Genomic DNA, 20,951 nt, shown 5'->3' on the forward strand with positions numbered 1-20,951 from the left:
CTTATCAAAGGCAAACACATATTTTAAAAGACTAGTTTTTTTTCTCATCAGAATAAAAGACCACCAAACCACAGATCCTTTATATAATACAACACAGGCAGCACTGACTTAATGAAAGGAATATTATACACATATGTGTCGCCACATGGAGATCTGAAGACAGAAAACTTGAGGCATTTTAGATAAACCTCTCATTGTAAAAGTTTCGGAAGGCGCAGAAGTTACAGCAGATGTTTCAAAAGTTAATAGTTTATCCCCAAGTTTCACAGACAAGCTTAAGCCTGGTTCCAGACTAACTGAGAGCAGCTTGCACTGATAGAGCTTAAAATATGTCAGTTCCATTTGTATGTATGCATGCATGGATGGATGGACAGTACGGTAGAGTGATAGATAGACAGAGCGATAGATAGATGTATAGATGTACAGTATGGATGGATGGAGAACATTCTCTGTTAGCTGGGTAGATCATACTGTAAGAAGGTAGATAATATGGTAGATAGGTAGGTAGAAATGCACATTCATGAATTGAAATTGAGACCAGTAATGACCACCCCAGTAACTATCAGAAGCTGGTTTTAGTTGGATTTTCCAGTAGGCCTAAATAAACGCACACATACACCTTGAGGTTGGGCACTTTCCAGTAAACAGTGAAGCTCTCAAATATCTGAAAACAAAAACACACATCCGATACACCTACAGGCTTCCACCTACTCGAACATATCTCTCTCTCTCTCTCTCTCTCTCACACACACACACACACACTCACTCTCTCTCGAAGAGTTCACTCAAACGCATTAGTGCTGGAGTCCAGCCAGATCCGGCAGCTGTACGTGAGCTTGCGGGGAGAAGCTCGCTGGGATAGTAGAAGCATTTTAAAGCCACATTAAACCCAGCACTCCAAAACACATCCATATTCAAAGAGCCTCTCTGCCAAACACTCTGCATATTGCTATTAATAATACCCTTAAAGGCTGTTAAAAACACTCTCGATATTACAGGGGCCATGCTAAACATGTCACCACACCGTTTCCCAGACTGCTTCTGAGCTACAGGGGCTCAAGGAGGACAAAAGAGGTGCGATGTGGATTCTGATGAGAGGCTCCTACCTGCTTATTACACGTCACCTGCTGTGGCCAATCAGAGCGCAGGAGCCAGAATACGCTGAGATGAACAATGGGCCCCGGACAGAAACACAGCTCGGTTTTGTTAGGCATCCATCAGAAGATCTATTAGGTATGACTCTATTAGATGTGGCCTTTCCTGCGTATCATCACTTTTAGTTGTTATTGTTGTTTGTTCTTTCTTTTTACCTCAATTTGTGTCGTCTGTGGCTTTTTTCCTTCCTTTGTCTCACTCACTTTTTCATTCCATCAATCTCTCGCTCTTTCATGATGGCGTGCTGAGAGGCAATCCTCTTCAGCGGGTGATTGCCCTGTGAATATTTATAGACAGACAGAGAGAGAGAGAGAGAGAGAGAGAGAGAGAGACTCTGCATTGAGCAGTTGTCTAGTTTTCACTAGTTCCTCTGATAAATACAAAGCAAATGTCCTTTGCTCAAATGCATCTTCATACAGTAAATGTCTTTCCAGCTTTTTTTTTTTTTAAATAGCAGTTTCCACGATAATATTAAACATCACAACTGTTTCCAATATTGATAACAATAAGAAATCTCTCGTGAGCACTAAATCGGCATATTAGACTGATTTCTGAAGGATCACACTGAAGACTGGAGTAATGATGCTGAAAATACAGCTTTGCATCACAGGAATAAATTACATTTTAAAACATATTCAAATAGAAAATGGTTATTTTTAACTGTAATAATATTATACAATATTTGATTAAATAAATGCAGCTTTGGTGAGCTTGGAAGAGAAAAATGGGTAACACTTTACAATAAGGTTCATTAGTTAACATTAGCAATACATTTGTTACAGTATTTATTAATCTTTGTTAATGTTAGTTAATACAAATACAGCTGTTCATTTTTTGTTCATGTTAGTTCACAGTGCAATTAACTAATGTTAACAAATACAACCTTTCAGTTTAAAAATATTAGTAAATGTTGAAATTGATATTAACTAAGATTAATAAATGCAGAAACATAAAAACTGGCTAAATATTCATGATTAACCCAGGCCTTTTTTCCTGCATTTAGCAAAAATCTTACGAATTAGCCACCTCGTAAAATCCAGTGAAGGCACTGGATATCGCCAAAGACTCACCCACCATCACCATCGAGGCCCATCATTTCTTATTTGCGACTATGTACTGACGCACTTGCCTCAATATCCTCAAAGGGTCTTTGATGCGACATAATGGATTAGCGCTTGCCCTCCGACTGCAGGGAGCAATGCTGTCTTTCCAGCGGTATATGATCGGCCTAAGGAAAAAGGGGTTAAGGGGAGGGTTGGGGGGGTTATATTGAAGGGACAGTTCACCCAAAAATGAAAATTCTGTCATTCCAAATTCTAAACTATCTTCTGTCGCTCTGGAACACAAACACCTCTCCCTCAGACATGCACAGATCCAAAGTTAGGCTACTTGTTTTTAACACTATGTATTTCAAAATAGTTATTTAACCTTTTGCCCCTTTTTGATTTTCTGTAGTCATTGTGCATTGTAAATAGCTGATAGTTCATCTCATTAATTTCTTTAAAAATGTTGTTTATGTTAGCAGGCCATTAAGATGAGATTTTATAAGTAAATCATAATGCACTGGATTTGTTGCTACAGTCTGCAAGGTTCATGGCATTGTCTCTTAAGAAAAGCATTGTGCAAAACCACAAATGTCCAGGCTTCTTTCTAAAAAAAAAATGGTAAATTCCCTGTAGCCTACACCTCGGTATATTCTGCTTTTTTTTATGTCTGAAATTTGCCAAAGTATGCAAGTAAATATAATGAACCGTAGTCAACAGTTTCCTCCTATATTATTGTTATTAGCCGCGCTGAGCCGAACGGAATGTAGCAATACATGAGCTTTTATTTTGTGGCTGAATAAACAACAGATATTATGCAAAATAGTAAAAAATGTGGGCGATTTTCCTCTGATTTATAGAGAAGTACCGTAGCTCTGCATGATTATTTGTGACAAACATCTCCGGGCATGAAAATAATAAAACTATTCAGGGCTTTATAAAAAAAACTATTATTTTAGAACTATTAACACTACCGTTCATATGGTTGAGGTCAGTTCGATTGGTTTATTTATTTATTTATTTATTCATTCAAAGAAATTACTACTTTTACATCACAAGGACACATTCAACTGATCAAAAGTGTGAGTAAAGGCATCATTTTACACAAGATTTCTATTTCAAAGAAATACTGTTCCTTTGAACGCTCTATTCATCAAAGAATCCTGAAAAAAAAAAATGTTTACATACCCCTTGCAGAATCTTTGAAAATGTAGAGTATTTTTTGACAAAATAAGAGGGATCATACGAAATGCATGTTATTTTTTATTTAGTACTGTCCTGAATAAGATATATTTACACAAAAGATGTTTACATATAGTCCACAAGACAAAAAAAAGTAGCTGAATTTATAAAAATGACCCCGTTCAAAAGTTTATGTACCCTTGATTCTTAATTCTGCGTGTCGTTGGATGATCCACGACTGTTTTTTTTTATTTTAGGTGTGGGGGGTGGGTTATGGTTGTTCTTGAGTCCCTTGTTTGTTCTGAGCAGTTAAACTGCCCAATGTTCTTCAGAAAAATCCTCCAGGTCCCGAAAATTCTTCAGTTTTCCAGCATCTTTTGCATATTTCAACCCTTTCCCGCAGTGACTGTGTGAATTTGAGATTCATCTTTTCACACTGAGGATAATTGAGAGACTCTAACACAACTATGAAAAAAGGTTCAAACATTCACTGATGCTACAGAAGGAAACATGATGCATTAAGAGCCAGGGGGTGAAAACTTTTGAACAGGATGAAGATGTCCAAATTTTTCGTATTTTATTTATTTTTTCATTTAGTACTGCCCTACGGAAGCATGTTTTCCGGAAGATAAATTAAGTACAATTTACCATTATCTTCAAATTTAAAAAGTCACAGAAATCAAAAGGTCCCAGATTATGTGCTCCATTCAGTTTGACCAATCCTGGATGCAGGTTTGCGGAAACACCAGACTAAACTTAATAACAGAATAAATCAGGTAAAAATGTATCAGGCCAATTACACAATTAAAGAATTAGAAGCAGTGTGTGAGTCTTCTAAGTGTAGGACTCAAACTAGCTCAAAAGGGAAATATGATTAATTAATTATAACTTGTTTTAGGTTAAGGTGAGGTTACATTGACAAGTGGTTCTATCATAAAGGCATGAATGAAAACGGTATACAACACAAAGACACTATACAAGACAGTAATAATCATACACACAATGTCCTGGAGATATGCATTTTCATTAATAGAAGGTTTGCCTGTGGATTCATGAAAATAGTCCTTTTTTTGTGGCCATTATGTGTGTTTCAATAGGGAGTGAGAGTGAACTCTTTCAACTCATTTGGCTTTTCTGCCTGGGTGTTAGTTGCAGTTTCAGGGTTTACAGAACTCCAACACATAGTTTGTTGGGAGAGTATGTTTGCTGGATTATTCCATCCCTATTTAATAGAATGAATAATTGTGTCTCTAATTGATCCAGATGCTACAAATATTTTTGGAATTTTGTTGGGCCTATATGTGCCCCAAAGAGTTGCACCTGGTTTCGAGGGAGAGGAGCAATGATTATCATATCTTGGAGAGACATCACCTACATCAGAAATTGTCAATCTTTCTCAATACAAGTGACTGCAGTGAAATGGAGACCATTTAACCAATCGTTCAGAGACATTTAAAATTATACCAAACATGAGGGTAAAAACAATAGGTTCATAAGATGCATCATACGTGGTGTATAGCATGGAATGAAGAGGGAATAGGTAGAGTGGGGATGCATAAGGGGCTTTCGCACCGGAGGAACCTTTTCATAGTTTCCTAGAACTATTGGCGGCAGTTCCCGGATTTTGGCGTGCTCGCACCACAGGAACAAGGAACGATTTTAGTTCTAGGAACTCCTTTTGGAGGAACTAATTTAGCTCCTACTTCAGAGTAGGGTCTAAACCAGCACTATAGGAACTATCTGTGACGTTAGTATACGCTGGTTGGCCGAACGCAAGCGCAACACCATTACCCGCCATTTTTAAAAAGGATGTGTAAACACACAGATTATATATTTACTCCAGAAACTAACTCTACGAACATGGGAAACAGTGATAGATGGGCCTCTTAACCTTTACGCTAAGGAGAAAATCCAACGCAACTTTGAGGGGACCAAGCGAAACACTTATGTATTTCTGCTCGGCTAGCAACACTGGACATCAACTACACGGCATACGCTAAGAACTCTTCATTACTGTCTACAGTTCTACCAAACAACGCGTTAGACAGTAACAACCTAATGAACACGGAGGACGCGAGCAATGTGTGGCTTTGGCTGGCGTCCGCCGCAGCGTCAAAATAAAAGTCACAACAACAAGCGCGGCTTACGTCACTTCAGAGTTCCTACTGGCGGTGCGAATGCAACCAGGAAAATGTTCCTAGGGGAACCATTAGTTGTCGGGGAACAACCCTAGTGGCTAGTTCCGAGAACTAAGTTCCTTGAACTACCCGGTGCGAAAGCCCCTATAATTAAGTGAGGGGAGAAGACAGTGTCCTCTTTCTTTGAGATCTTCTCTCCGGATTATCAAGTTTTATTTTGGCGTTTGATCTCGTGTTCTGTCTTAGCAGGAAAACCAGTTTTACATTATTTTAAATTGTAATAATATTTCACAATTTTAATTTTTTGTACTGTATTTTTTGCTCAAATGCATCCACGGTGAGCAAAAGAGAGTTCTTTCAAAAACATAAAAAAATCTTGCCAATTTCAAACTTTTGAATGGTTCTGGAAAAAGAATATATAAAAACTGGCCAAGTTTTGTGTTTACCTGAAATGTAAGATACTCAATATTATTTGTTTTTTTTTTAAATAAATATCAGTAGTCATTTTTGTTTATTTGAAGAGGAATAATAAAAAAAAAGGCAAAGTGGGATACCTGTACCATCACATTTCATATCTGCACGTTATGAATGCATCAGAGGAACAGCATTCAGATGACCTTTACACAACCGTATGACTTTATGAATTCTTTACAAAATCCTGATAGAAGTTTCTCTAAAACCCAATTGAGATGCAGAGGCATGCTTTTTATTTCCATTGAAAATCTAATGCAGCGCAGAACTCAGGCAGGAGTTAAGCTGTTTACAGGACCTGCACAAGATACACACAGCTTACCGCTGGCTGGATGTTTCAAATGCACCCTGAGAAATGACTCGGAAAGCCAGCGCTACGAAGCTAAAACGTTGCAATCATTTCTCTACACACATCACATCGACTAGTTACCAATAATGCTGTTTCAAGCACGCTTTCTAGTAAAATGCATTGCACATCTTATTTGCCTGTTTAATTATATTCTTTGTATTTCCTGCATGTTTTTGCACCTATTCTGCACTTTTCTTAAATTGACTCTATTATGCTATTTTAAAGGTTTGTGATTTTGTTCTAGAGGTCTCTTACAATAGGTTTACATGCAGCCAACCTTTCATTTTCTCATAATATACATTGCAGCATCATCTCTTTTCTCACAGTGTCTGAAATGGTTCGATAAAGGATTCAGGGCCTTATTTCAACGATCTAAGCGCATGGTCTAAAGCGCACGGCGCAAGTGCACTTAGGTCGTGCCCGAATCCACTTTTGCTAGTTTAACGACGGGAAAAATGGTTTAAAAGGGTTGTCCCTATTCACTTAATGAGTAATAAGTGTGTTTTGGGCGTAACGTGCAATAAACCAATCAGAGTCTCATCTCCCATTCCCTTTAAAGGCCAGTTGCGCTCACGCCATGGCGGTTTGCTATTTACATGCCGGAATTTGCAAGCGGAAAGACTGAACGCTTCTCCAGAGAGGAATCGGATCTGCTCGTGTGCGAGGTTAAAGCGCGCAAGCAGACCATCTACAGGACAAGCCGGATTCCACCATATCTTTATGTACACATACACAATAATAATCTTTTACATTGTAATCCTCTGAATTTTAATTTTTGGCTAGTTTGTGTGCTGCTGCGCGTCCCTGTGTGTGTAATGAGCAAAGTGTACGAGCGTTGTGGACCCGCCTATAGACAAAAAAATACTGCGCCATTGACTTTAGACCAGGTTTCAGTTGGTCAATTGCGCAGTCTATTTCAGTTGTCTCAAAATAGCAACGCGCCAACAGTGCGCCCAAACACTCCTCGTTTTCAGACCAGCACGCCCATGGGCGAACAGATGGGCGCAAATGCATTTGCTATTTAAACAACGTGGCGCAGGACGTGAAAATGATAACTGCGTCAGGCTGAAACTAGCAAAAAACACTTGCGCGAGCCTGGCGCTGCATTGCGCAATGTGTATGATAGGTAGTGAGTCGTTCATGAACACGTCGTTCTGTCACGTGACAAATGAATGAAAGACTCGGAAGGTAAAGTTATTTTTGACTGCATTATAATGATTTCTTAATTCAGAATATGATCAAGATTGCGTAGGTGGATGTGTTCGGGGAATTTGCCTGTTAAAAGTATAACATTTAAAGCCCCTTAAATGAACGAAATGACTCGAAAAAAGATTCGTTCATTTTGATGAACGAGATCGAACAAGGGAGTCAGTAAAATGATCCGAACTTCCCATCACTAATGATAGGGCCCTCAGTCTCTCTAAACCCCTTTTTTCCGAGAGCACACTCAGCTCTGATTGGTCACATGGCTCAGTCTGTTGTGATTACTGCTTACAGCGCATGTCAGAAACGAAATGCCCATTATCATATCTGAATTTGAGCTCCAGATCTTCCTCAGCAATTGCACAGTGAAACGAACAGTAACGGTGGCGTCGGTTTTACTGTATCAATTAGAACCAGAGTCCTCATCCTTTGGAAGTGCATGCAAAGTGTTTTCACAGCACAGAAAACAGCGTCTTCTCGACATGTTGACAACACGAATCAAACTCTTCCAGGCCTCAGCTACAACTACAGTGTTTGAGAGCAAGTCAAAGTAGACGTTGTTCACAGGCAGCCAATGAAGACCATTGGTATTATGCAAATTTGTTACAAAGGTTTGAGCAGGAACGAAGTAAGGCTGGAAAACTGACAACTCATTTAAGGCAGTTTTTAATAGGAATCGGGTTTTTTTCTTTTCGGAGACTCCATTTATCGTGTACTTTGATCTTTGCAGGCCTTTTAAATTCACAAACAGCTATATTACACATGAACATTAATATTTGAAAAAGCATAATAGAGGCATTTTAATTCTGCCCTGTGCATGTCAGTAGGATACTGCACTGCAATTTCTGTTCAGGAAATAATTATATCATTTGATGAAAACCTGGAGAGCCATGTGTAGCTATTTGCAGGTTACAAAATATTAGACAGTACAAAAATAGCTTCTAAAAATGGTTCAAAAATTGTGCAATTATCAACATCCCAATATTTGGGGAAAATCAATCATTTTCAGCAGCTCTGGATCTAAATGGTCATCCTTTGGTTGTACAGTATACTGTGCTTAATATAACGTTGTTTACTCTATATAATATGTCGTATAAACATACTAATGTATCCATGATTTGGTCCAGACTAAACTACATCAAATAAACTGAATTACCATCTCCAAAAGTCTCATGAAAATGTTTATTGTGTTTATCGGTTATTGTGCTCTGTGGACACGTTTAAGAATCTGCTGTTTGTTTCTCTTCGCAAATATAGAGGTTTTATCTGCTCCACTGAATCGATAAAGGAGACATTACAAGTCAAGTCTCTCCAAAACACACACTCTCAAATGCCATTAATTATCCGTCAGTGAGTATCTTATGCATTCTCTCCCAGCCCTCACAAACACAATTCCCTCCACCTTAATTATATCAATAAAGATAACATATCAATTTAAACAAATGTTTTGGAGAGTAAGCCATGTGGAGAATTATCCATATAAATAGCCATTAAAAATGCATAACTGTCAATTATTGCTCTCGTAGAGTCGCAATTATGCAGTTTCAGTGACCTTGCATTGGTCTTTTCCATTAGGAAGAGCTCTCTGAGAAATGAAGTGTCATGTTCGATACGGGGCTCGATCCCACTGGATAATGAAATAAAAGGAAGAGAGGAATAAACACGTCTCTAATGAATGCCCCGAGAACTTGGCTGGGAGGCTGAATGAGAAGTTGTGCATGCTGGGAAAGAGGTCAGCATACCTGGACACGGGCTCTTTTCATGTGCAATTCATGTTTGAAATGATCATTTTACAGCTCAAGAGAGCATTCTAGAAATTTAAAAGAAAATAATAGAGAAACTAGGAATTTCATTATTGTGACAGATTTTACATTTACAAAACGCGGCTTTAGAAGTCAATGTATTGTGCTTTATTTCCATATAATTGAACATCAGTCTATCACTGGCCAACAGCAATCCATTTACAAAAGTGTTTGTTAACTGTAAACTTAGAGCAGAATTTTAAGCCGTGTCTGAACGCAGTTTACAATTGATCCAGTCTTCAGAACATGAAGATGACTGTGGTTATAATAAAATACATTGGCAGGAAAATGTCTTACAAAAAGCTTTCCTTTGATTGAAGTGTAAAAAGTTTAAAAAGTCATAGTAACTGTTGCACAAAGCAGAAATATGAGAAAATAGCATCTTGTTCCCACAAATTGTAAACAATTAAAAGTAATATGCTAATTGCTAAATAGAATTAAAGGTAAAAAGAACTGAGTAATGGTGGGCGGAGTTGGTAAAAATAGCCTAGCTACTGTATTTGTAGGATAATTCCAGTGTCTCATCTATCAGTGAGGAACTCAAAAACCCAAAGACCCATCAGAATGGTTAGTTTGTATGTTTGTTGCAACAGTCACACATAGTCACAGTTCTTAATTATATGATAAACTGTTGTTTTCATAATAATCATTTCTAAAGCAGAGCATTGCTGGACAACTACATAAATGTAATGCCTCGTTAGTCAAATTATTACTCTAAAAAATGTTTCTCTCACCATCTCTTTCAGCTGCTGTGGTTGATTGTAAGCACATCGCTGCTGTCTTCAAGGCTCGAGGGTCTCGAGAGCGTCTGTAAACTCCGAACAGCTCTCGTAAACACACATGCTCCCTTTACAACAGCAGCGGAGCGGCTGCACGTTTGACCCGCGGCTGTGCCGAATTATCAAGAGCTCTCTCCGGATGAAGATATCACTCGCTCCACTTCAGCTTTTCCAAGGTCTTTATTGAGTGCATTTCAGTACAATAGTTCTCAGAAAGTTACAGTTTCAAACTCTGACATACTCATCACAAGAAACGAGTGTTAACTATACAGTCTCGGTGAGGTGGGAGGGCTTTCCTTCATTCCGTATCTACAAAACAGTGTGAGCTAGTATCCATGCCATGCTAGTAATATCAACAGTATCTCGAACCCTTTGACACTCTGCCTTTTATTCTCGGTTGCCAAAAGTAATGCTCCATCACTTTAACAAGAAAGTGTCATTTGAAGCACGAATAAAAAAAAAAGAAAACACAAGGCCCGTTCCTACAGGCAGTGTCAGACGACGCTTTTGTTTGTTCCAAACTTGCTTTTTGTTTGCGCTTGTGAAGTCTGAGCCGTGCTGGTGAACACATGCACCGCTCAGACTTCAGCTGGCACAGTAACTGCATCGACGCTGATCCGCTGCCAAACGCACACCAGACTCCACAAAGTGTCGACACTCCAGGCAAAGAGTGATAAAATTAGACTCGATTCATTTCCGTTCATCCTCTCACTCCCTGCATGTTCCCTCAACCCTCCGAAAGGAGGAGGAAGAGGATGATACCCTTGCAAGAGATGAAGATCACCCTCAATTTTGAGTTTTTGGACATGTGCAAAATGAGAGTTCAAAATACGAAAAAAGGACACATTCGCATTACAAACAATAGCGTACATATTCAAATAGAAATCATATATTACATCTGTATTGGTTCTACATGAGCAATAGGTGAACATGATTTCACCAAGTACAACATGATCCTGGATCAGCACCTTTGTTGAACCTGGAACCACATCCCAATCAACCAATCAGATTTGAGAGACAAGTTTACAGTTTATGTCAAGTTTAGTCTTACAACCAGGTCAGGTGCTTCTACATCAGTGTTGTTCACCGATCGTTTCTCTCTGATTTTAGGGATAACTTATGCATACGGTTAGGTTTAGGGATAGGATAAATATTTCAGACAGGAGTGTTGTTCCAGGATCAACAAAATATCTTGACCATGTGCGATGTTATGAAGAAGATGTCTATTTGACAGTATATTAATAGTGATAGATGGATACATTGACCACACCAATTATTTGACCATTCTGTGATATCTGCAACGGCGATATTTGCAAATGTAAAAACAAAGATTTTCACTGGAAAGGAAGTTTGAGGACAGTAAGATATTTTTATATATATATATTTGAATGGCAAAGCTGAATATTCAGCAGCCATTACGCCGCCTTATTATCAATGTTGGAAACAGTTGTGCTGCTTAATATTTTGGTAGAAACTGTGAAAAAAAAAAAAAAAAAAAAAATCAGGATCTTTGATGAATAGAAAGTTCAAAAGACCAGCATTTATTTGAAAGTTTAAATGAACTTTCACTTTTCATCAATTTAAAAGTAGTACTTTCTTTATATACATATCTTAGTGACCCCAAACTTTTGAACGGTAGCACATATGGAGGAGGCGGCACAGTTGGTCGCCTCAAAGCAAGAAGGATCCTGGTTTGAGTCCCGGCTGAGCTAGGAGTCCTTTCTCTGTGGAGTTTGTGATAGATAGATGAAGGAGATGCCAATATTTAGGGTTTTTTCAAAGCTTATTGAAGAGTAATATATTATTAATTGGGGGAAAAAAATCTAGATATTGGCACATGATATTTGTCAACCACTGTAATTCTATAAGCCTTCCCTCAAAAAGACACAACATGAAATGCCATTTCCAACCCAATAAGCAGAATTTACAAGTGAAACAGGATTTTCAAAAATGATGATGACCAGCACAATTGGAGTGTGAAAAGAACTGAGAATAAATCAGGTGGTTGGAGGAGAGAAGTTGAAAGAAACATGTAGTTAAAAAGAAAATAGGGTCAGTTTTAATTTCATGCTTACTTAAAACTCTAATCTCTAAGGTCTGTCACTTGCTTTGTCATCTTTCTTAGTTTTTTTATTCCCCATTTCATCGAATTTCTTTCCCCATCCTGGACTCTCTACCGTCTTTCGCTCTCATTTTGTCTTTTATTCTCCGACTCACTCCAGCTCATTCATCACTCTCCTCAGCCTGTGTGTATCCCAGCATGCTCCACCCTCCCCAACGAGCGCAAGTCAGCCATTTTTCAGCTGGGCCATACAGCGGGACGCCGGACAGCTTGGTTACGCCCCGCCGCGAACGAGCTGGACGCGGGCCATGGTGAGGATACTTTGTGATCATTAATTGAGCTGCCTCCGGTCCTTTACAGAGAGGGGAAGACGTCTTCATCGTGTGCTAACGTTTTTATAAGAGCCAAACACTATTGCTACTACCGTCGAATTAAGGAACAGATTCGATTTCTTCAATGTTATACAACGAAAGAGAGTATGTGTGTGTGTTTGCACAAAAGAATAAGCCTCTTGGCAGAAGCTGTAAAAGTGTGTCATCCTTAACAAAGAGCCAATAAATACGCTCTTTGGTTGCCATGGTGAAATTCATTGTAGCCAATTAGGTGCAACACCTTGGGTATATCTGCGTGATGGATTGTGTGTGTGTGTGTGTGTGTTGCTCATAGAGAATAACCATAAACCATGTGTCTGATTAACTTACAGGCAATGTAGCGGCTTATTCATTACACACACACAAATGCTTCACAACAGACGAATGAATGGTGGAGGTGCTAACCTTTACAAACCTTACTGTTTCAAATCGCACTTTAGGGCCCTTTAATGCTAAACCTCATGAGAGCATGTGGAGGTGCTTTTAGTCATTATGACCCTAAAATCTGGAACCTTTTACAAATTGCATTTATATGTATTCATTTATAAGACACTCTCATCCAATGAGGATAAAAGCCAACAATGTATTTACAGCACACAATGATTAGACAAGCTCCCAATTTTTCAAAATGTTAAAACCCTGGTGAAGATATTTATTTTCATGTAGGCTTTTTGTTTAGGGTCTGCATTTAACATTTAAAGGACACATTTTGCACATTTTTTTTACTCGTTACTTTTTTCATGTATTTTATTTTTTATTTTCTTAAAGGAATAGTTCACCAAAAAAAATGAATTTATCCCATAATTCACTCACCCTCAAGTCATCCTAGGTGTATATGGCTTTCTTCTTTAAGCTGAACACAAGAGTTTTTTAAGCTCATCCATTAATCATAAAAGTTATCAATACGACTCCAGTGGGTTAAAAAATGCCTTCTGAAGCGAAGCGGTGGATTTTTGTAAGAAAAATGTCTGTACGCGCATTCACAAGAGAGTCCAGTCCCGGCTGAAGGGTGACCTCTGACCCGACACATGACATAGGCTTAGCTGAGAATTGATGAATGTGGAAGCACAGAGGGTAGAGCAAGACAAGCAAAACGAATTAGATGTCTAAAACAAGAAAAATGTCAGATGATTTCGATATAAGAGGAGCTACATCCTACAGCAGGTCAGAGGTCACCCTTCCGCTGGAACGAGCGTACGGCCGTTGCCAGTGATTATAGTTTTAAATATGGATATTTTTCTTGCAAAAACCCATCGCTTTGCTTCAAAAGGCATTTATTAACCCACTGGAATCAAATGGATTACTTTTATGGTTGATGGATGTGCTTTTTGGGGGGTTCAAAAACTGGACACTATCCAATGCCATTACAAAGTTGGGAAGAGCCAGTATAATATTTAATATAACTAGGATATAACCATATATACCTAGGATGGCTTGAGGGTAAATTATGGGATAATTTTAATTTTGGGAATTTTAATCTGAATTATGAAGCACATTTTATGTATGGAAAACAAATAAAATATTAATAATAGTATTTGTAGCATTTAAAAAAAGGTTCAATTCATTAACATTAGTTCATACAATAAGTATCATGAACAATGATCAGCATTTTCCTCTAGGTTAATTAATAAATACACTGGATCATTGATAATCCATGTTTATTCAATGTTCATATTCATTCATACAATTTGAAATGGTAGAAATGTTTTAGCATTTTTAGAAATTAACATTAACCTAGATTAATAAATGCTTTAAAAAAAGTCCTGTTGGTTGTTCTTACATACCTAAAGCATTAACTAATGTTAACTTGGTATAGTATTACCTATAATAATAATAATAATAATTCAATAGGCTGATGCTATTTCTCAATGGCAACCAAAAAAAGAACAGCCCAAAGCTGACAACAGTGCGTATGTGTGTGTGTGTGTGTGTGTGTTACTCAGTGCTTCATTGACTGCTTAAGTAGAATGTGCTCAATGGGGTGGCGTTAGGCATCTGTTCATAAAGGGTCACACAGATGTTCAATCCAGACACACACACAAATAAATGGAGAGCTGGTGACACGAAAGAACATGTACCGCATTTAGCAATGTCATCTGGAAACATCTGGAGCCGAGAGAGTGATTCGGCATGATAAAAGTGGTGAAGGACAGCGGTTGTGCGAGTCTCTTCGTTTCCTGCCTGCAACCTTTTCCATTTGCTTATCATGTAAACACTTGCTTAGAAACAGATTAGCGGTTTTAAAGACCCTGTAAGACCAACATTAGTACAGCTTATTAACAGTGAAACTACATTTAAGTGTACTAGCTAGTTTAGGAGGTGACGACACACCTTCCCAACGCTAGTCGACGCATTCAAACACTCTGACACAAAACTAACAAGAACGACTAGAAGAAGTAGAAGAAGAAGAGGTGGAAGAAAGAAAAGCTGTACACGTAAGTGCTCATCAGCGTGGAAACACCTACAATAAACACTGTTTAGTGGCCTGAATGCGTAGCTTTTTTCACCTAAAGTATCTCTTTTTAACGCTAGTTTATACACAACTAACTGATATTTACACAACATCGACAGAGTCAGAGTTCATCCCAGATTGTTCTAGTGAGCGAGTTCGTGTCCTGCAGAATCCGTGGTTCTGTTCCAATGCGCAACATTGCCAAAAAAGCAAGCGGAAGAAGAGTGTATTTACAAAGAGGTCCGTTACACTTCACCTTCAATATGAAGGTTTACTCTGAAGATATACTCGTGTTTATTTAAAGATATACATCATTTACGCTCGTACGGCCAGGGGATGGGACGCAGGCATACAGCATGTCCTTTGGCAACGTCAGCCGTACCAAATCGACAGGTAAATGTAAGTGGGAAGCAGTGGCGAAAGAAGGTTTATAGTGGAAAAAAAGAAGAACGATACAACCTTGTAGAAAATGATGCGAGACGTCTCAGAATTGGAATAGCATCGTGAAGATAACTAAAGCGGAATTACAATGACGAAAAGAGGACAAAAAGAGTCTGCTTCTCCAGTTTTCCCTATAAATGTAGCCCAAAGACACAAACAGTCGACAGGTTAACAGACGTCCTGGGAGTTCCAATGGGTCTGGTCCTGTTCTGATCTTGTCTGTTGGATATGGGATAATGGTTCCTCTCCTGAAACACGTTCTCAGATCAGGATGATAGTCTCTATTCTGGCGCGCTCCGATGGGATTGGGCTCGCCCGCTGGTAATTCTTCCGCAAGCTGCCCGGCCCGTCGTCAGGCGCCCCCTGTAGTCATGCCAGCGCAGTGCCCGTCTGGCACTGAGACATCTGCGGGTGCATGGACTGAATGCTGTTGAGGATTTTCTTCTGATGGCCGGCTAGAGTCACACCTATCCTCAACAGGTCCCTGTGAACACAAGAATGCATACCTACAGTTAATTTTGGACACACATACCAGCGTACGTAGCTCCCAAATCAACGTTCTTTTGGAAGATCATTATCTTCCCAAGCTAAAGAGGCAGCGGTTATCGTTGCACAATGGTTGATGCTCAGACTACATTCACACCGCAACTACGCGTGGGCCAAATCGAATCATTTTGAGGCTGTACACATGAGCTGATATAGATAGAATGAGATTCTAAAAGTTAACATGAGTTGCAATCAGTGTTGTGTAATGCATTACTAAGTGATTAATTACTGTAATTTAATTAGTTACTACTAATGTAATTCCATTGAATACTGTACAGAACAATTCCATTTAAAACAATAGTGGATTTAACATCAAAATATAACATCAAATGGTAAAATGTATGTTTTTAATGTAACCTTCTCCCTTTAAATACTTTGGTCAGTTCAAGAATAAATGATGCAATTTTATATTATTTATATTTAAGAAGTAATTAGTAATATGTAACGCATATTCTTTTTCGAGAGAGTAATTAGCAGAGCCGGACAGTAACGGAGTACATTTACTTGAGTACAGTACTTAAGTACAATTTTGAGGGATCTGTACTTTACTCGAGTATCATTTTGGGGGAGTACTCATGACTTTACTCAAGTACATTTGAGAGGCAAATATTGTACTCTTTACTCCGCTACATTTCTATCCATAACCGTGAGTACCCGTTACTTCTAAAAAAAATAAAAAAAGGAAAAAAGAAAAATCTCAGAAACCCTCAATTTGTTGTTTCCCTCTCAAACGTGATTGGATTGTGCAGGCGCCACTGATTGGGACAGCCTATCAGCAATCACCTTCAGCTTTCCACCAAAGTCAACTCCAAAGTCAGATTTAGATAAGAGACGAAACCATGGACGAAACAATGGATGAAGACGCAGCAGGTCCGTCCCGGGAATGTGCCAACCCGTGGTAAGTTAATGATAGTTTTCGCTTCAAGTGTTTGCTGTGTTTACCAATGTAAGCACTGTGGCAGTAGTAATGCAATATTTAGAAAATGTACTCTTGTACTCTTGATACTCAAGTACTTTTAAAAAAAAGAAGACATCTGACTGTAGTACTTTTACTTGTACTTGAGTCAAATTTAGCAAGGGGTATCTGTACTTTTACTCAAGTAATGAAGCACTCTGTCCGCCTCTGGTAATTAGTACCGTAATCTAATTACACTGTTGAAGATTATGGATGTCCCGAGCTGCTTAATCAGGGCCGATTAAGCATTTTTTAACTGATCGGTAGTGGCTATACTAAGCCCGATCCTTTATTTTACGTCAGCTGTCACGCAGTCGGTGGCGGGATTAAAAGGAAAAGAAAATGCTCAAATGTGCATTTGTGAATGAGTTTTTTTTTCTAGCACGTCACACACGTACATTCGCGCTTCTGTGTTTAGCATATTTCTGTCCTGGAAACTCTCTGAGAGTTTGGCATGGTAACGAGTATGACAATGTTCATACTGTATTTGCAGAGGTGGACAGTAATGTAGTACATTTACTTGAGGACTGTACTTAAGTACACTTTTTGAGTATCTGTACTTTACTTGAGTATTTTTTTTTCTGGAAACTTTTTACTTTTAACTTCACTACATTTGAAAGACAAATATCGTACTTTTTACTCCACTACATTTCTGTCAAGGTCCTTGAGTAGAAAGTAGTAACGTTAAGGGATGATTTTTTTTTTCATCTCTAAAACGTGATTAAATTTTGGTAGGTGACAGACAGCCTATCAGTTATCACTCTTGTAGGGTCACATGTCGTGAAGTTCATCGATTTCCCATCATTTTCTTTGAACACTAATCAACTGGTGGCAAAATAAACGAAGACAGATCCTCGACGCATGCACACATCCATGACAAATGGGTCTTTCTGTTTTGCTGTTTGTTAAAGCAGTATTGCTGTTGAGCAGTTATACAGCTATGGCTGTGTAGCTGGGCTTTAAAGCAGGTTGGATTTTTATAGACCGCTTGATTCAAATGTACATGAATAGATACACATAGATGTGTACTTTTGTTGGGGTGGTAGGAGTGTTGAAATAAAAAAATGAAGATGATTATGGCTGTCTTTTTTTGTCAATTCAATTGTTTAATTTCTATAGGTTTTATAACATTCTAAAAGCTCTTAATTCCACAGATACTACTAACTGGTAGATGTATTCACTAGGTTGCTTCAGAGACATAAGGTACTGTAAGTATTACATACAACAATGCAACAATAACAAAACAATGTATTAACATTTACTTGTTACTTTTAATACTTAAGTACTTTTAGAAACTCTTAGCAGAATAGATCTGTTACGCCGCTGCTGCTGCAGAGCAAGTACAGGACTTGCTACTGCCAATAATACATACACGACACACTGCTGTGAGGAAGTAAGACATGCTGCTGCTGTACAATATAGCGTACATGAATTACACGTAGCAGATCTATACAGGCGGAGCTGGGGAAGGTGGAGGGTTTCTGAAAGTGCGCTGCACTGCTAAGGCTAATGCTGACTAAGTATTTGAAGGTTGAGCACACAAGCTCATTGGCTATTGATACAGCAGGAACCAATCAGCTGTGCCCTATAGATAATGATGTGATTGCAAGCAGGTTGAGTTAAGGACTTATTAGCCTGCGCCATCTAGAGTTTCATGACAGAACTTTGGATTTGATGTGCACTTTTGTAAAGAATCACACAAAAGTCATTTATTTACTGTTTATTTGTATCTGCCGTCAGACTGTCTAAGACATCGTTATCACAACGTTTTGCTATGTAAAGTATCTTATAATGATATAGGAAATATATCATTTCATATAATACTAGAAATAGTACTATGAACTAATATGAATTAATAATGAGCAACTAGCAAAATATAGCAAAATTACAATTTTGCAACAGACCATTTGAATATTTTAATGAACAAATAGCCATTACATTTTAAATAATTCTATTATATATTATATAATTTTAAATATAAGTAAAACACCTGGAATTTTAGTTTTTATTTGTCTCTCACTTCTTTATATTCAGCTTTAAGGCGTTTATATTGATGATTTCACATTGGCATTGCCCACACTGAAGCATTTTTTTCCCCTTTAAAATTCTCAGTTTGAATGTAGATGTCTCTGCAAATATTAATAATAAAAAGGTTTGATCACTTTGCTATCACACATCTGCCTGTTGTCACTGTTCTTCATTATCATCCACGCTAACGAACATGGTTAATTACTATTACTCTGGCAGTGGTACTGAAATACTCTAAAAGCAGTTTGCCAGATGGTACAAGAAAAGATTCACTCCCTAAGCTACTCTTGACAAGCACCTCTTCATGTTAGTAGAAAAACGGTCAGCACACCAAAAGGCCAAGTAAGATCAAGACGGGTCTGCCACAGCATGTGATTTTAGGTGACCATTTCATCGCCACCTCTAAATTACAAAGACAAAAGAGTAACTCTGAATAAACGCTCAATTTACTCCGCTATTTTCAGAGAGAAGCTTTTATTCTGAATGAGAACACCGTGTATCAATATACGAACCATTGAAACAGCACAGAGAGAGAGAGGAACAGCACAGAGCCCCCACAGGTTTATAGATGTGAGAGCAAACAGCATTAGCACATGAAAGCCGCTTGCATTTAACTTTCTGTTTATGCGTGGGCTCGTACTTATGTTGCTAATTAAGCACAGACCCTCTCTGTGAGCGCCGGCTGCATTAATCAGAGCGTCAGAGACGCTACACCTCACAGTCTGCTTCCCGCCACGAACAAACCACCAGGAGATGTGTTTTAAACATCATCAACAGCATATCCACCTGTTCGCTCGATAGCGAATCAAACAAGTCAAAACACATGCGCACATACCTCAGCGATACGCACTAATCCTTACTGTACGGTTTAGAAATCGATGTTTAACACATTTGTGGAGATGTCTGACCGCCCCACATTCTGTGATCAATGTGCTGTCTGGAAATCTGAAACCAGCTTTAATCAGCCTTCACACAGGCAGAACTCAAAGAGTATTAGACATCATCTAAAACAAACCAACAGTATGACAGAACGGCTGAATAAGATGCATAATTGTGGAACACATAATGAGTTTTGAGAGATGTTGTTGTTAACAGTGTAATCTATGAAAGCCTGTTTCCAACTCAGAGTAAAAAAAATATCAGGAACATGTGATGGAGTTTCAGATAAGAAATAAAATAGCAAATGTGAGATTAAAAGTTGTAATTACGAGAAATAAAGTTGCAGTTGGCTGGTTGAATATTTGTATGACCTGTTGGTAGGGTCAATTTGACCAACTGGTAGGCCATCTTGGCTTAGAAAGTGAAGAACTACATCTCAAAATGAAACTTGGATATATTTTAGAGTAGTCAATGTGCTGCCTGTATAGCAGTATATATTTACCAGTGTTGGGGAGTAGTTAACTACAAGTAGCGACGCTACTAACTTAACTACATTTTTCAGTAGCTTGGCAGTAGCTCAGTTGCTTTTTAAACAGTGTAGCTTTTCCAGTAGCTAACTACTTTTTGCAGCAAGTAGCGGTGTAGCGCGAGCAAAAGCTACATTGCGTTTTGTCGAGCCTGCGCGAATCAGCGCGATGCAAGGATATTCTTCTTCTTGTTAAATTACAAACTAATTTTTTGCCATTACCGCCACCTGTTGTTTAATCACGCATCTTGCGGCTAACGGTTCACGTACAGAAGTGGGTTGACACACCCATATTATCCATGATGGAGCAAGACGTGGCGGCAGATTTGGAGGATGGAGAAACAACTAACGTTAATTGTGTAATAAAACAATACTCTTTGAAATCATAATTGTATTGCATTGTTTTAAACACTAAATATTTTACTTAAAACATTCCTCAGACACTTATTCAGTTATTTATAATATTCGTTGTTCAAAAAAAAAAAAGTAATGAACATTCAAAAGTAGTTTCAATGTAGCTAGCTACTTTTTGATAGTAACTTGTAGTGTAGCTAACTACTTTTCCAAAA

At 38.3% G+C, this 20,951-nt stretch overlaps 1 protein-coding gene across 1 annotated transcript in view; it reads right to left on the minus strand.

Moving 5' to 3' along the window:
- Positions 1-10,287: 10,287 nt before the first annotated feature.
- ephb1 (EPH receptor B1) overlaps positions 10,288-20,951 on the minus strand; it is a 262,917-nt gene continuing 252,253 nt past the window's right edge. The window contains exon 16 of the mRNA XM_084411790.1: positions 10,288-15,932. Within this exon, the coding sequence (XP_084267916.1) occupies positions 15,818-15,932 (115 nt within the window). The 3' untranslated portion in view covers positions 10,288-15,817. The remainder of the gene's footprint in view (positions 15,933-20,951) is intronic.

This window comes from Rutilus rutilus, assembly GCF_951802725.1.
Source record: "Rutilus rutilus genome assembly, chromosome: 6".
Taxonomy (NCBI): Eukaryota; Metazoa; Chordata; class Actinopteri; order Cypriniformes; family Leuciscidae; genus Rutilus; species Rutilus rutilus.